This window comes from Lucilia cuprina, chromosome 2, assembly GCF_022045245.1.
Source record: "Lucilia cuprina isolate Lc7/37 chromosome 2, ASM2204524v1, whole genome shotgun sequence".
NCBI classification, from domain to species: domain Eukaryota; kingdom Metazoa; phylum Arthropoda; class Insecta; order Diptera; family Calliphoridae; genus Lucilia; species Lucilia cuprina.
The window spans coordinates 66554413-66571806 of NC_060950.1; the positions used below are offsets into that span (position 1 = coordinate 66554413).

The 17394-nt window shown below is 26.3% G+C and overlaps 2 protein-coding genes across 3 annotated transcripts in view; one reads left to right on the plus strand and one right to left on the minus strand.

Annotated features, from left to right (window-relative positions):
* The window catches only part of LOC111684689 (neuroguidin), a 107596-nt gene that overhangs the window by 47721 nt on the left and 42481 nt on the right, over nucleotides 1–17394 (minus strand). Inside the window, exon 1 of one of the 2 annotated variants that reach the window (XM_023446901.2) lies at nucleotides 9174–9284. The exons of the other annotated variant lie outside the window; for it this stretch is intronic. Coding sequence (XP_023302669.1) covers nucleotides 9174–9218 — 45 coding nt within the window. The 5' untranslated portion in view covers nucleotides 9219–9284. Of the gene's footprint in view, nucleotides 1–9173; nucleotides 9285–17394 lie in introns of those variants that run through there. 2 annotated transcript variants of the gene reach the window in all.
* The window catches only part of LOC124420142 (ABC transporter G family member 23-like), a 19643-nt gene continuing 11899 nt past the window's right edge, over nucleotides 9651–17394 (plus strand). Inside the window, exon 1 of the mRNA XM_046952205.1 lies at nucleotides 9651–9802. The gene's annotated coding sequence lies outside the window, so the exon portion shown is untranslated. The remainder of the gene's footprint in view (nucleotides 9803–17394) is intronic.

The following is a 17394-nucleotide window of genomic DNA, read 5'->3' on the forward strand; positions in this document are numbered from 1 at the left end:
AGAACTAGAACAGAACTAGAACAGAACTAGAACAGAACTAGAACAGAACTAGAACAGAACTAGAACAGAACTAGAACAGAACTAGAACAGAACTAGAACGGAACTAAAGATAGAACTGAACAAGATATAGAATTTGGAGATTTTTAATAGATGTTATAAATACCTTAAAACGTTGAATTAATTCACTTACCTAGAAAGAAAAGAAACAAAAACAAAATATTAGTTCAAATAATGTATGGAAACCTCTATAATTTAATATTTTTGTGCATGTACGAACATTTCAACAATTCATTCGTATTTTGGCAACTTCCAAAAAGTGCATTTCTCCCAGATACATACAAAATGTTGTGGTTTATTATGCCACTACTGCATTTTGTGGAGAACGAATGCAGGCGACATCAGTTAAACCATTTAAAACCAGTAAAATTTTGTACAATTTCATCATTCTCATCTTCAACTTACGTCTTTTCGTCTTCATATTCTTTTTGTAGGGAGTTTCAGTGCAACACAGCCCACAATTTGTTGCAACATAATGAAAAGTACAATAAAAACAAATGGAATACATGTATAGAGCAACAGAAAAGTTTAAAGGTCCTTTAATGCATCAAGATATGTGTTTGTTGTATGCACTGCATGTTGCACTGTAAGGCGAGTATGCTCAAAAATTTGAAGGCAGTTGCAATTGCATGTTAGAGGGTGTTTTTTGTGGTTTCTGCTTTGTTAACATAATTCTTCTCTATACGAATACGCATGAGAAAGAGAGAAATTTTTTAAGAAAAATATATCTGCATTTTCTTTGGGTGGAAAATTATCATTTCAAAATTAAATTCCTTAGTTTATAAATAATTTAATATGGAATTTTATTGCAATGTTTTTTGTTTACAAAAGCTATGTAGCAAATTCTTTTCAATTAACTTCAATTGACCTTTGTAAACAACTAAATTAATATGATTCTAGAGTCTTTCCAAGCGCTTTTCTCAACAGACCCCTCTTCAAATATCAAAATAAAATTTATTAAAAACAATGACAAATACCATTAAAAATGGATAAGCACCAACTATAAACTCCATTATTAAAGTCATTAAATAATTTAAATTGAAGTTGAGTTCAAATATCATGATTATGACTTTGTTTACAGCAATTGAATTATGTACATCAATGCGTAAAAAATTTAAAGTGATACAACTTAACTTACAAATTGTTGCTAGAAGTCAAATGTATATAAACAATGTTTACAAAACAAGTTGATAAGAGAAAATCATCTAGGTGTGTAGTGACCATTATTTTTGTAAAGCTTTTTTACGATCTTTATGAATAAAAAGTTTTAATGACAAACTTTTTATAAAAAGCTCTTAATAGTTTATAAACGTTGCCATATTAAAGCAGGAGAAAAAACGTTAAATATTATAGCAATGGCAACATTAATAATAAACTGTATTATAGTAGAAGTAAGCCATAGACTGGGCTTTAGAACAGTCTATGGTCTGGACTATAGAATAGTCTATAGTCTGGACTATTGAATAGTCTATAGTCTGGACTATAGAATAGTCTATAGTCTGGACTATTGAATAGTCTATAGTCTGGACTATAGAATAGTCTATAGTCTGGACTATAGAATAGTCTATAGTCTGGACTATAGAATAGTCTATAGTCTGGACTATAGAATAGTCTATAGTCTGGACTATAGTCTGGATTATAGACTAGTCTATAGTCTGGTGTATAGAATAGTCTATAGTCTGGACTATAGAATAGTCTATAGTCTGGACTATAGAATAGTTTATAGTCTGGACTATAGAATAGTCTATAGTCTGGAGTATAGAATAGTTTACAGCCTGGGTTATAGAATAGTGCAGAGTGTGGACTGTAGAATGTCTATAGTCTGGACTATAGAAATTCCGGACTATATTTTAATTTAAACTCTCAGCTATAGCTTAGACGTTATTTTCGTCATAGACTACTCCCTCTAACATAAAGTCAATCGAATCGAAATATATTCACAACCTTCTTCTATTTCTTTAAGAGCCTTGATACAATTTCAAATTTACATTGAAATTTAAAAGAAGCAAATAAATATTCAGTTACAGCCAAAATACTTATATGGAATTTATAATTTCCCAATTGAAAAAATTAACAACCTTATAAATAAAATCAAACAAAAACAAAAGTGTCTATAAGTTGTGTTAGAGCATAAATAAATATATAATTATTCTTTATTACATAATTTCAGCAGTTGTAACTATTGAAAACACAACAAAAATGGACAAAACAAAAATACAACAAATTAAAATCAATTATTTAAAGGAAATACCCAAGAAGTCAAAACAACATTAAGAGAAGCTTTTGTTGGTTAACATACAGCGCAGGCGCGCGCTTTTATATTATTTAGAATATAAAACAAATAAACACTAAACACGCACGTGCCTTGAACGAAAACGAAATGAAAATAATAAAAACCAAAAATAAATATTAAAAATTTACAAAAAAAAAAAAAATATAAAAATCATAGAGAATCTAAGCGGACTTCTTAAAATAGTTAAGCGTTTCAAAGACGCTTACAAGTCAAGCCAAACAAGTTAAACAGCGTACAATTGAACGACCGATCGATCGATCGATTGATTGTTCAGCCAAACCGCTAAATTATGAACATGTGCAAAAGCTCAACTTTGCAGATTGAAGACTGAAAACAACAGCAACATAAAATAAATATTACTCACACTATTAAAACTTATTCAAAAAAGCAAAAAAAAAAACGAGTATGAAGGAGAAAAAAAGTCAAACAGACCCACTGCCAACAGAGAGAAATTATGCAATATTTTAACCAAAAACCAAAACGTTTATCGTACAACGACCGTTCAAAGTTGTTTTGTTGTTGCTACCATAAGTTTGTTTTATTGAAAATTTACAAAAAAAAAAAAAAAGAAAAATTAAAAAAAAACATACGATTAAACTAAAAACTACTACTAACATGCATGTTAAAGACAAAAACCGAAAAACAAAAAATTGAAACATCAAGGTCGGTCAGTCGAAAATTTTGTATGTTGCACAGTGGTTTTGTGACATTTACATTTTATGTTTAATAAAAATAAAAACAAAACAAGATGTAATGACCCATTTACAAACATAACAGAGAAGAAAAAAAACTGATTTACACAAATTTTTGAAATTTAAATAAATTTGGCAAATTTATTTGTAAATTTTGAAAGTTATTCAAATTTTATGATAACTTGTTGTTAGATGTTAGCTATAAAGTCTCTGCAATCAATAACTTATTTATAGTCAAGACTATAGACCTTGACTATAGATCTATATAGTCAAGACTATAGACTAATCTATAGTCAAGACTATAGACTGATCTATAGTCAAGACTATAGACTGATCTATAGTCAAGACAATAGACTGATTTATAGTCAAGACTATAGACTGATCTATAGTCAAGACTATAGACTGATCTATAGTCAAGACTATAGACTGATCTATAGTCAAGACTATAGACTGATCTATAGTCAAGACTATAGACTGATCTGTAGTCAAGACTATAGACTTACTACGAAAATACTTAAAAAACAACAAAATTATTTAGAATATAAATATTTTTTAAAATAATGTCATAATAAATCCCAGTTAACATTTACTAACTGCATGACCACCATTTTATTATTATTTTTGTTAATAACAAATGTGGCATATTTTATTATTTATTTTCTTACGCTAGATGTCCAAGTATTTATTTAGTGTTATTTAATTAAAAAAACATCAAAGTTTATTTTCCTTAACAATTTGCAAATAATAGTTTTTTTGTTTAAGTATTGTTGATTAAATGTAAAATAAAAATAAACATTTTGTTTAGCTCTGCCCAACTGCATGACCAATGAACGTATGAAGGAACTTCTAAGTAATAACGTACTTATTAACAAATATTTGCTAACGAAAAAAATTAAAATAAAAACGAGATTGTATCTGTTAAATTAAGTAAAAAATTAACATGAGTCGATTGTTTTTTACGCCTTTTAAATGCAAAGATTTAAAAATTTTTAAATCATAATAATAGGAGTGTGTGTGTTGTGCGGTTTCTTTAAGTTTTTTTTTTTTTTTGCGAAATTATTGCAACATAATATCATAATTATAACAACATACATTTCAGTGTTTTTAAACAAAAACCAGTGATGGAAATAAAACAAAGTTATTAAAAAAAGACATACACACATACATAGTAACAAAAACAACATCATAAAAATTAAGACAACAGAAAATGATCCAATAAACCAGTAAAACGTTTTTTAATACCCTACATTGCCGCAGACTTATCTGTAGTCTTGACTATAGACTGATCTATGGTCTTGACTATAGACTGATCTATAGTCTTGACTGTAGACTGATCTATAGTCTTGACTATAGACTGATCTATAGTGTTGACTATAGACTGATCTATAGTGTTGACTGTAGACTGATCTATAGTCTTGACTATAGATTGATCTATAGTCTTGGCTATAGACTGATCTATAGTCTTGGCTATAGACTGATCTATAGTGTTGGCTATAAACTGATCTGTAGTCTTGACTATAGACTGATCTATAGCTTTGACTATAGACTGATCTATAGTCTTGACTATAGACAGATCTATAGTCTTGACTATTGACTGATCTATAGTCTTCACTATAGACTGATCTATAGTCTTGACTATAGACTGATCTATAGCCATGACTATAGACTGATCTATAGTCATGACTATAGACTGATCTATAGTCTTGACTATAGACAGATCTATAGTCTTGACTATAGACAGATCTATAGTCTTGACTATTGACTGATCTATAGTCTTGACTATAGATTGATCTATAGTCTTGACTATAAACTGATCTATAGTCTTGACTATAGATTGATCTAAAGTCTTGACTATTGACTGATCTAAAGTCTTGACTATAGATTGATCTATAGTTTTGACTAAAGACTGATCTATAGTCTTGACTATGGACTGATCTATAGTCTCGACAATATACTGAAATATTGTATTGACTATAGACTGATCAAAAGTCTTGACTATAGATTGATATATAGTCTTGACTATAGACTAATCTATTATAGTCTTGATTATAGATTGATTTATATTCTTGACTATAGACTGATCTATAGTCATGACTATAGACTGATCTATAGTCTTGACTATAGACTGATCTATAGACTTGACTTAAGACTGATCTATAGTCTTGACTATAGACTGATCTATAGTCTTGACTATAGACTGATCTATAGTCTTGACTATAGACTTGACTAAAGACTGATCTATAGTCTTGACTATAGTCTGATCTATAGTCTTGACTATAAACTGATCTATAGTCTTGACTATAGACTGATTTATAGTTTTGACTATAAATCTATTGTCTTGACCATAGACTGATCTATAGTCTTGACCATAGACTGACTATAGACTGATCTTGACTATAGATTGATATATAGTCTTGACTATAGACTGATCTATGGTCTTGACTATAGATTGATCTATGGTCTTGACTATAGATTGATCTATAGTTTTGACTATAGACTGATCTATAGTCTTGACTATAGACTGATCTCTAGTCTTGACTATAGATTGATCTCTAGTTTTGACTATAGACTGATCTATAGTCGTGACTATAGACTGATCTGTAGTTTTGACTATTGACTGATCTATAGTCTTGACTATTGACTAATCTATAGTCTTGACTATAGACTGATATATAGTCTTGACTATAGACTTTCTAAAGTCTTCACTATAGACTGATCTATAGTCTTGAATATAGAATGATCTGTAGTCTGGATTGTAGACTAATTTTGACTTGGACTGTTTTATAGTCTGATCAATGCTCCTGACTATAGATTAATCTATAGTCTTGACTATAGATAGATCAACAGTCTGGACTATAGATTGATCTACAGTCTGGTCTATTAATTTATCTACAAGTTAGACTAGAGTCTGAAAGTGATCAGTAGTCTCAAATAAAGACTGATCAATAGTGTCGTTTATTGCTTACAAATCTATAATCTAGATTACTACGGAATTATATCTTTAACCTATAACGTCTATATATTTACCCAGACATTTATTTCTTCATTTAGTTTACAAAACCTTAAGAAATACTTTCAACTGTCCGACATGACAGTGCAGCTAATTTCAACAATATTTATGCGATTTTTTTTTAAAGGGATTGAGCGTATACTTGTAACGAAAAAAAAATCAAATAAAACCATTTTAAACTTTGATCTCAATCATTGTAATGCTGTGACTAAAAATATGCAACAACAACTACAGCAACTGAAACATTTAATGCATGAGAAAGAAATGAATCAAGTGGATTGAATGATGTTTGGTATATGTATGTCGATGATGCCGCTGAAATAATACAAAAACAAAAAAACTTTAAATCGCATCAAAATCCCACTGACATATACACACTTTGTCAGACAGATAGTCAGTTAGTGAATCAATGAGACGTTATGACTGTTTAGTCTCTGTCAGCTAAACTATAGTTTATGCATGATGATGATTATGATGATGCTGCTGATGATGTTTAGATATTGTTTGTTTCTTTTGTGGCTAATGTTGCTGTTGTTGTTTGTTTTATCAGCAATAACGCAACTCTTGGCATTTTTTTTCTTAAATGGGTTAATATCGGCACAAGAGATTGGCCGTTTATCATTACATTACTTTGGTTTACTTTAAGCTTAAACCACTTTAAGTACAAATATTAGATAGAGTTTTAGCTTTGTAACTGCTGCTGTAGTGCAATCTAAATATTGGTCTATAAAGCAGACAAACAGACAGAGAGATAGACAGACAGACAGACAGACAGACAGAGAGATAGACAGACAGACAACCAACCTGACAGCCTATTTTGATTTTATTTTAAATTCACTTTCGCATGATTTGTGTGTGAGTATAAATTGAAAGATTGAAATCAATCTCAATTGGCCAGCAGCAAGCTGGTCAACAATAATGATCAAAAAAAATCACTACTTTTAGTTACAAACGATCGATATGTTAACGATCCCGCTTTTATAGTTAATTGATCTTTAAAAAGATGTGCGTTGTGTGTGAGTGTATGTGTGTGTGTTTGACCCATTATTGTGGTCTTATGCAAAGAATTTATAAATTCAAGGTCATGTTTGCTTATTTGTAAAATAAAATTGAAAAAATAAAAAAACAAAGAAATAAAAAATTTCAAAAAAAACAATCTCATGAAATATATGTAATAAAAATTAAACAAGTTGAACAACAAAAAAAATTCCTAAATAAATATTTAAACTTTTTTTGAAGAGTTTTGAGACTTAGTGTACGTTTGCTTGAAGCGTGTTGTTTCTATTTAATTTAGAGACATGATGCAGCACAAATTTATAGGAAGCAAGATTTTATAAAAAAAAAACACATAAATAAACAAAATACTTCAGAAACCACTTCAGAAGAATACTATATAGTTTGTTTATTTCACAAATATTGAGAAATTTTCCATAAGTTAAAGGCTGCGGTGTTCTATTAATAACATTCATTGCAAAGCCGATTATGTATTTTGTAACTAGCTGTTCCCCCAATATTTCAGGCGAGAGATTCTAGATATTTGTAGCTAATACTGTCTTGGCTGTTGGACTATTCATTACCTTGGAAGTCATTTTGTGCAGAAGCACAATAAATATTTGGTGTTTGATTTAAAACTCTCAACATAGACTAATTTTCGCACTATTCTGAAATTTTGGACTCATAGAATTTCTTTAACTTAAAACTGGAATTTGGATTCTATGTTATAAATCGGAATATTTAGCGAAAATTTCGGAAACTAGGATTTTTACTTAAATCGATTTTTAGTTAAAATTATTTTTTTTAGGAAAAATTTTTATTTTTAGTAAAAAAATTTGAATTTACGTAAAAAAATGAATTTTTGGGAAAAGTTAGATTTTAAGTGAAAAATTTTACTTTTAGTGGAAAATTGAATTATTTTAGTAAAAATTTGAATTTTTAGTAAAAATTTGAATTTTTAGTAAAAATTGTAATTTTTAGTAAAAATTTAAATTTTTAGTAAAAATTTTAATTTTTAGTAAAAATTTTAATTTTTAGTAAAAATTTTAATTTTTAGTAAAAATTTGAATTTTTAGTAAAAATTTGAATTTTTAGTAAAAATTTGAATTTTTAGTAAAAATTTGAATTTTTAGTATAAATTTGAATTTTTAGTAAAAATTTGAATTTTTAGTATAAATTCTATTTTTAATAAAATCCGATCTTTTGTGAAAAATTTACATTTTAGTGAATTACTTGATTTTAAGTGAAAATTTGGTTTTTGGTTAAAAATAAAATTTTAAATGAAAATCTAAAATTCAGTGAAAATTAAATAACTACCTGCCTAACTAACAAACTAACAACTATCTATCTATCTATCTATCTATCTATCTATCTATCTATCTATCTATCTATCTATCTATCTATCTATCTATCTATCTATCTATCTATCTATCTATCTATCTATCTGTCTGTCTGTCTGTCTGTCTGTCTGTCTGTCTGTCTGTCTATCTATCTGTCTGTCTGTCTGTCTGTCTGTCTGTCTGTCTATCTATCTATCTATATAAAAATTTAAAGAAAAAATTTAAAAAGTTTGAAAAAATTTGAAAAATTTAAAAGTCTTGAAAAAAGTTAAAAAAAAAAAATTTAAATTTTGAAAATATTTAAAAAATTTGAAAAAATTTAAAAATTTTGAAAAAATTAAAAAATTTTGAAAAAATTTAAAAATTTTGAAAAAATTTAAAAATTTTGAAAAAAATTTAAAAATTTTGAAAATATTTAAAAAATTTAAAAAACTTTTTTTAATTTAAAAGAAATCTCAAATTTTTTGAATAATTACAAAAATAATAATGTTTGAAAAAATAGTTTATTATATATTATTTATTTTTTTTTTTGGAAAATAAAAACAACATTTTTGATACAACATAATTTTGAATAAATATTTATGAATAGTATTCTTTAAGTCCTTGATGGATTATTTAAAACTAAATTAAGACAAAACTTGCCAAAGATATTATGGAAATTTCCTTTAAATATTTAATTGGTTTTTTGGTTTTAATTACGAAATTTTTATGAAAAATTCTACAAACTAAATATGGTGTAATACCAAATTGTTGAAATAAAAAAAAGAACAAAAATATTTATTTGATACCTGTGAAGTGTTTAGCTTTTTAACATCTATGACATCTAGTGACATTTTAAATTGAATGAATATCTTTTTTTTTTTTTTTTGTTTTTTTAGTTATAAAAATATAAATAATAAAACGTAGAGAAAAAATAATAAAAATTAAACAATAATTGTTTGGACTTTAATTGAACTGATTGCTTGCTCGTGCAATGCCAAAGCAACAGCAAATTTACCACTAAAAACTAGACATTAAAATTGCTCTACGTTGAGCCTCAAACAATGTGAGCACATACACAAGAGCATTTTGGCCGAACACACAGTGTAGAGCGCTAGACCAGTAAAAGCTTTTTTATTACTCTTGGCCAAAGATCTCTAAAGAGTAGTGATAGAGGAACTATTAGCAAGTGGAGTGTGCGCTGTTGTTAAGTTTACGAAATTTGTATTTTGTTTTGAATGTGTGTGAAAAAGTTTTTTTTTTTTTGATTTTTTACTTAGTTTTGAAGCTTGTAAGCCTAGTTTGTTGAAAAGCTAAATTCAGTTTGTTAATTTAACTTGATCGCGTCACTTGAGTATTTGTTATAAACGGTGCGAAAGCCGCTAATTTCTGTTTTGGTAGTGGAGTAAAATTTATTTAAATCATCTGGTTTTTTGTGGTACGATTTAAATAAAGAAAAAATTGAAAAAATCTTATTTAAAAATATGTTTTAAGAAAAATGCTATAACAGCTAAACAAATTAGCCAATAAATTCTTATTTTGGTTTAATAAATTGAAAATAAAAGTTAATAATAAAAAATGTAAAAAAATATACTTTGCCAAAAAAAAAATTTAATAAAATTACATAAAAGCTTGAATTGCAAAAAAAAGCAAAAAAAAAATCTTTTAATATAGTGGATCGTGCATGTGTTTAATATAAAATTTTCCTTAACATGCTTTAAACAAAAAAAGGAAGTAAAATATTTTGGAAATTAATGAAAAGTAATGGTTTTTTAATGCGGAAGTTTATGACAACAAAATAACTGAATACAGCTGCAAGTATAGTTTACAAATATTTAAGAACTCTTAAAAAAGGATTAAGGAATCCTTCGAAGGACTTAACGAATACTATATAAAATTAAGTTGTTTTCAATTAAAAAAAAATATTTAATAAAACTATTCTTTTAAACAATTTTTCTCTTTAAAAAAATTTAAGATTTTTTTTAAATTTCAAAAAAAAAAAAAATACAAAAAATTTTTTTAAATTTAAACAATTTTTAATGTTAGTGTAATAGATAGATAGAAAGATAGATAGATAGATAGATAGATAGATAGATAGATAGATAGATAGATAGATAGATAGATAGATAGATAGATAGATAGATAGATAGATAGATAGATAGATAGATAGATAGATAGATAGATAGATAGATAGATAGATAGATAGATAGATAGATAGATAGATAGATAGATAGATAGATAGATAGATAGATAGATAGATAGATAGATAGATAGAGATAGATAGATAGATAGATAGATAGATAGATAGATAGATAGATAGATAGATAGATAGATAGATAGATAGATAGATAGATAGATAGATAGATAGATAGATAGATAGATAGATAGATAGATAGATAGATAGATAGATAGATAGATAGATAGATAGATAGATAGATAGATAGATAGATAGATAGATAGATAGATAGATAGATAGATAGATAGATAGATAGATAGATAGATAGATAGATAGATAGATAGATAGATAGATAGATAGATAGATAGATATATAGATAGATAGATAGATAGATAGATAGATAGATAGATAGATAGATAGATAGATAGATAGATAGATAGATAGATAGATAAATAGTGTAATAGATAGATAGATAGATAGATAGATAGATAGATAGATAGATAGATAGATAGATAGATAGATAGATAGATAGATAGATAGATAGATAGATAGATAGATAGATAGATAGATAGATAGATAGATAGATAGATAGATAGATATAGATAGATAGATAGATAGATAGATAGATAGATAGATAGATAGATAGATAGATAGATAGATAGATAGATAGATAGATAGATAGATAGATAGATAGATAGATAGATAGATAGATAGATAGATAGATAGATAGATAGATAGATAGATAGATAGATAGATAGATTGACAGATAGACAGATAGATAGATAGATAGATAGATAGATAGATAGATAGATAGATAGATAGATAGATAGATAGATAGATAGATATAGATAGATAGATAGATAGATAGATAGATAGATAGATAGATAGATAGATAGATAGATAGATAGATAGATAGATAGATAGATAGATAGATAGATAGATAGATAGATAGATAGATAGATAGATAGATAGATAGATAGATAGATAGATAGATAGATAGATAGATAGATAGATAGATAGATAGATAGATAGATAGATAGATAGATAGATAGATAGATAGATAGATAGATAGATAGATAGATAGATAGATAGATAGATAGATAGATAGATAGATAGATAGATAGATAGATAGATAGATAGATAGATAGATAGATAGATAGATAGATAGATAGATAGATAGATAGATAGATAGATAGATAGATAGATAGATAGATAGATAGATAGATAGATAGATAGATAGATAGATAGATAGATAGATAGATAGATAGATAGATAGATAGATAGATAGATAGATAGATAGATAGATAGATAGATAGATAGATAGATAGATAGATAGATAGATAGATAGATAGATAGATAGATAGATAGATAGATAGATAGATAGATAGATAGATGATAGATAGATAGATAGATAGATAGATAGATAGATAGATAGATAGATAGATAGATAGATAGATAGATAAAAATCACTATAGCGAATCTTTAAAAAATTCCAAGTTGTTCCTAGGCTTTTGAATGATCATAAAAAGTCGATCCATTTTTCAACATTTAAAAAAGAAGATTCTACATGAACTTATCTTTGTTGTGAATTTTTAATTGCCCGTGTTCTGTAACTTTCATATTGAGAGACAAAAGACATTGAAATTAAGTAATAGCCCTTATGCTTAGACGACTTCAATCATAGAAGTTATCAAAATGCAAAATTTTATAAACATCAGTTGTTTAAATGTAAACAAATGTGGTAGGCTTACTCTTGACAACGGACTGTATCAATGACGCCTCATTTCTACCGATTTTTCCCTCTGTCTAGTTACCAGAATCCTTCTCAGATTCAGATTTAGAGATACAGATAAATTTCAAATAACAAAACCTTTTCGCTGCCATAGAAACTCGTGTGAATACTGAAGATTCATGATAGTTTGAAAACCAGATCACAAAGTTAAGCTATATATTGCTCAAACTAGTTTAAGAGTTGTACAATACCACCTTTCAAAATTTAAATTATTTAATTATTTGCAACAAATGTAACACAAAGAAATGAAATAATTAAAAAATATAAAAATCTTCGCATTTTACAATATACATATCTTGGAGATTTATTTTTATAATTTGAGTTTAGTATTCAAAATATTTTAATTATAATTATTATTTTTAATTAAACACAGACACACACACATACAGTTTAAACAATTTAAGATTTCTAGCTACTATTTTTATCTGTTTTTATGAGTTTATAAACAATTATATTTTTTTGTTTTAACTTATTGCTGCAAAAAAAAAGTTTACAAAAAATTGTATATATTTCGCAAAGAATAAGCAATTAATAATTTAAAATGTAAACTTTTTATGGCAGTTACGCAAAAAAAGATATAATTTAAAAGAAACAAAACTGCAGTGAAAAACTGTAATATAAAAGACTCGCCTTAATGCAAATATGCTCAGTTCAAAAGATTGAAATTTTTAGTACTTTTTATAAACTTCGACATTCCAAGTTTTGGTACCTTTTCCATAAGGTCATTTTTTTCTAATTATTGTCTTATACTTATTTCATAATTAAGATCTAACTCTAGAGTTTTAAATTCTTTTGTTTAAAAAAATGTTTTGTTACTTTAATGTGGAGAAGAAAAAGTACGAATAAAAGGGGAAAAACGGGAAATTTTGTATAATTCAAAAACTTATTGAACAAATTTTGACAAATTTTTAAAAATAAGAAAACTAACTTTTGGAACATTATTTGCTGCTATACGAAACCCCTGAAAATCTATACATTTTGGTACTTTTTCTCAAATTTCATCTGGTACTTTTTTTTTTTTAAATTTTCTATAATTTTAAAACTAGAAACATATTATTGAACGTGCAGGCTTCTGAATATTTGAGAAATGTAATTAATTGGTACTTTTTCACTCTTTAAATGGTACTTTCCGATTGATTAATAACACAACTTTTTGGTACTTTTTTCTTTCCTCAAATGGTACTTTATTGAATTTTCTTTAAAATTGAAACTAAAAACATAAAATTGAACAATTTGTGACTTGAGTGGATAAAAACATCAGTAATACAGAACGAACTTGGTACTTTTTCAGTGTTGAAATGGTACTTTTAGATTTGACCAAAAAGAACTGAAGAGAGCCTAAAAGTACTTTTGCCATAAAGTCTCAGTAATATAAGGAACTATAAAGTGAATTCTTTGGGTACTTTTTCGTTTTTAAACAGGGTACTTTTTTAAATCTTCCATTATATTGAATCGAACATTTTATTTTAAAAAAGGGTACTTTTAGGTTTATGGTACTTTATTGAATGTTTTTTTATATAGAACCTAAAAGCATAACGTTATACAAACAGTCATCTGAGGGCATAGAAGGCTATAAGAGGGTTATTTTTAGTACTTTTTTATTTTTCTTTTAGAATTTAGAATCTTTTTCGAACTTTAAATGGTACTTTTTGTAGTATCTGAACTACTTTTTGGTACTTTTTTTTTGTTTCTTAAATGGTGCTTTTTTTAATTTTCTATAATATAAGACTTAGAAACTTAAAATTAAACATGCGGGTAACTAAGTATATGCGAATCTTGAAAAGGGGGAAAAATGTACTTTTTTGTGTCTCAAAATGGTACTTTATTGAATTTTCTATAATATTGCACATTTCTTCACTTCAATGGATAAAAATCTGTAATATAGAACTATTTTCAGTGTTGAATTAATACTTTTTCGTTCTTTAAAAGGTACTTTATTGAATTTTGGATAAAAATCTATAATGTAGACCTTTTTTTAGTATTCAAATGGTACTTTTAGATGTGATCATAAAGAACTGATGAAAATCTTAAAGTACTTTTATGTTTGAAGTATTATTTAATAAATTTTCTTAATAAGTTGAGGTAAAACACAAGAAATCAAGAATAGAGAGGGAGTTTTAATGATGACAAAATTACTTTAAGATAAAAGTACTGAATCTGTGCCGAATCTTATATACCCTTCACCAAGTATGTTTTTTAAATACAGTTTTTATTTATCTTGTATCTCTGCACACATGTCACACATAACATACACACAAACAAATATAAAATGTAACAGAAAGAAATATTAACCGTTCTACTGTACTACCACCGTTAAACTGTATTACCACCCTCAAACAAATATGAGCTGTATTACCAATATATTACTGCTTTATCTCCTTGTTGTTTTTATTCCTTTATTAATAATTTGTTGAGGAAATTTTCAGAGGTAGTCTCAGATTTTTACCCATATTTCAGTTATTTATGAACCGATTTTGCTGATTTTCAATAGGAAACTTCTCGAAAGCATGTCTGACAGAATTATTGAAGATTTGGATCTCGAAGATATCTGGAGTCTTCAGAAAATTGATTTCAACAGACAGACAGACGGACATGGCTTAATCGACTCCGCTATCTATAAGGATACAGAATATATATACTTTATAGGGTCGGAAAATTATATTATAGAAATTACAAACGGAATGACAAACTTATATATAACCTTCTCACGAAGGTGAAGAAGAGTTTTTATAATGACGTTTTGTTAATTATGACGTAATGTTACTTTGTGATTAGAGTACTTTTTTAACATTAAAAAAAGGACTTATTCATAAACATTTATCAAAGGTTTATAGAACGAATTTTGTATGAAAATTTGATTTTTAAACCGTTAATAAAAGTTTATGAATAAGACTTTAAATTAAAAGTGCTTTAATGATGACGTTAAGGTAATTTATGCTAAAAGTACTTTTTAATATTTTTTTTAATACTTTTTTTGTTAAGTAATTAGATTTAAGTGTAGCGAAGCTTAGCGGGTACTCTATTACATTTTAATAGTAAACAAATAAACAAAAATTACTTATTTTTTTTTTTATTAAACAAAAAAATCTTTCTTCAGACTAGTTTGAACAACAAATCTTCAAGAAAAAAGAAACAAAAATAACAAAAATGTTAAAAAAAAGTGTTAAAAATTAACAAAACAAATATTACACAAAAATTTTGCAAAAAAAAATCCAACAACAAAACAATTGAAATTAAACAAAAACAAAAGACTTAAACAACGAACTTGAGTTAAATTAAAACACAAAAAACAATAAGAAAAAAACCTTAAAAAACGCTTAAATTAAAACCTTCAAAAATCTAAAATAAATGCAAAATTTTTGAATTTTTTAAAGCAAAACTTAATAAAAACAAATGTAAGAAATAATTTAAAGATATTCTTTGCAAATGTAACAAATAGTTGTGAAAATATAAACAAAAATTAAAAATGAATTGAATTGTAAAAGCTTAGTTTTTTTAACACCAAAAAATATAGACAGACGGACGGATGGATGGACAGACGGACGGACGTATGGATGGACGGACGGACGTATGGATGGACAGACGGACGGACGGACAGACAGACTGAGGGACGCTTGGTTGGTTTGTTGGGTTTAGTTAAGTGTTAATGAATTAAGCAACTAGTAGTTATACTAACGTTAACAATATGTTTTTTTTTAATAATTTTTGTTTTTTTTTTTTTTTTTTTTGGTGTCAGTAAAAAAGAGCATTGAAATTGTAATTTTAAGTGGCGAATAGAAGTACATAGAGCTTAAAGTATAATTGAGTAATACAGATTGAGAGAGAGAAGAAATTGAAATGAATTGTTAAAAAAAATCTTAAAAAAACTTGTTACAATAAATAAACATTAAATAAAATTATAAACAAGTCTGAAAAGGAAAATTTGGATAAATTTAGTTAAAGAAAATAAACCAACAAATTAACCCTTTAAAAGCTATAAATTTTAGAGATTTCTTAACTAAAGAGTATAAATTTTAATTAACTAATAAACTATAGTTGTCAAGCAAAATTTAAAAATTTTATTTTTATATTTGAAAAACCTGCTCAAGACCTTTCAAAAACTATTTGAATCGATCAAATTCTTTAATAGTAAGTTTTTAAATTTAACTCAAAAGTTTTAATATTCTCATGAAAATTTTGTTTTATAAACCTTTAATAAAATAAAAATGTTCTTTGTGAATCTGATTTTTTTAATTATTCTAATTAATTGCACTTAATTATTAATTAGCTTTATTTACTAAATATTAAACTTATTAGTTTTTTTAATGCAAAAATATGCGCGTTTCAAAACATTTTCCTTTATAAAAAGAAAACGTAAATTCTAACTTTAATTAATATTAATAAATGTGTTCAATTAATAATTGTCTAACTAAAAAAATAAAAACTTTTTTTAAATAAAGAAAAAATATTATAATATAATTATAGTAAAAAAAAATAGACTAGACTATAGTCCACAATTTTTAAGAATATATTATAGATAACTATAAAAGCTATTAACATTAAATTAAAACAAAAATAATCTATTTAATGATTAAATTATTCAGACAATAATTTAATCTGAATATAAAACTACTTACTTGGTGTTGAACCACATACATATATGTACACTTATTAAAGATCTATTCATTTAAAAGTTTTAATTTTACGATTTTGAAACATACCTGAAACGAAAACAATAATAATAAAATATTAGTTTAAATTTTAAAACGTAAATAAATCAATAGTTCTATGGTTCAAACTATAGTCCAGTTTATAGGCCACAACATAGTCCAGAAGATAGACTAGGTTGTAGTAAAGCATATATAGAGACTAGATGGAGATTAAACTACTTATAGTTCAGATTATAAACTACATTATACTGCAGAATGTATTCAGTAGTCAATACAATATAGAAGCACAAACTAGACTATAGACCAGACTATAGACTAGACTATAGACTAGACTATAGACTAGACTATAGACTAGACCATAGACTAGACTATAGACTAGACTATAGACTAGACCATAGACTAGACTATAGACT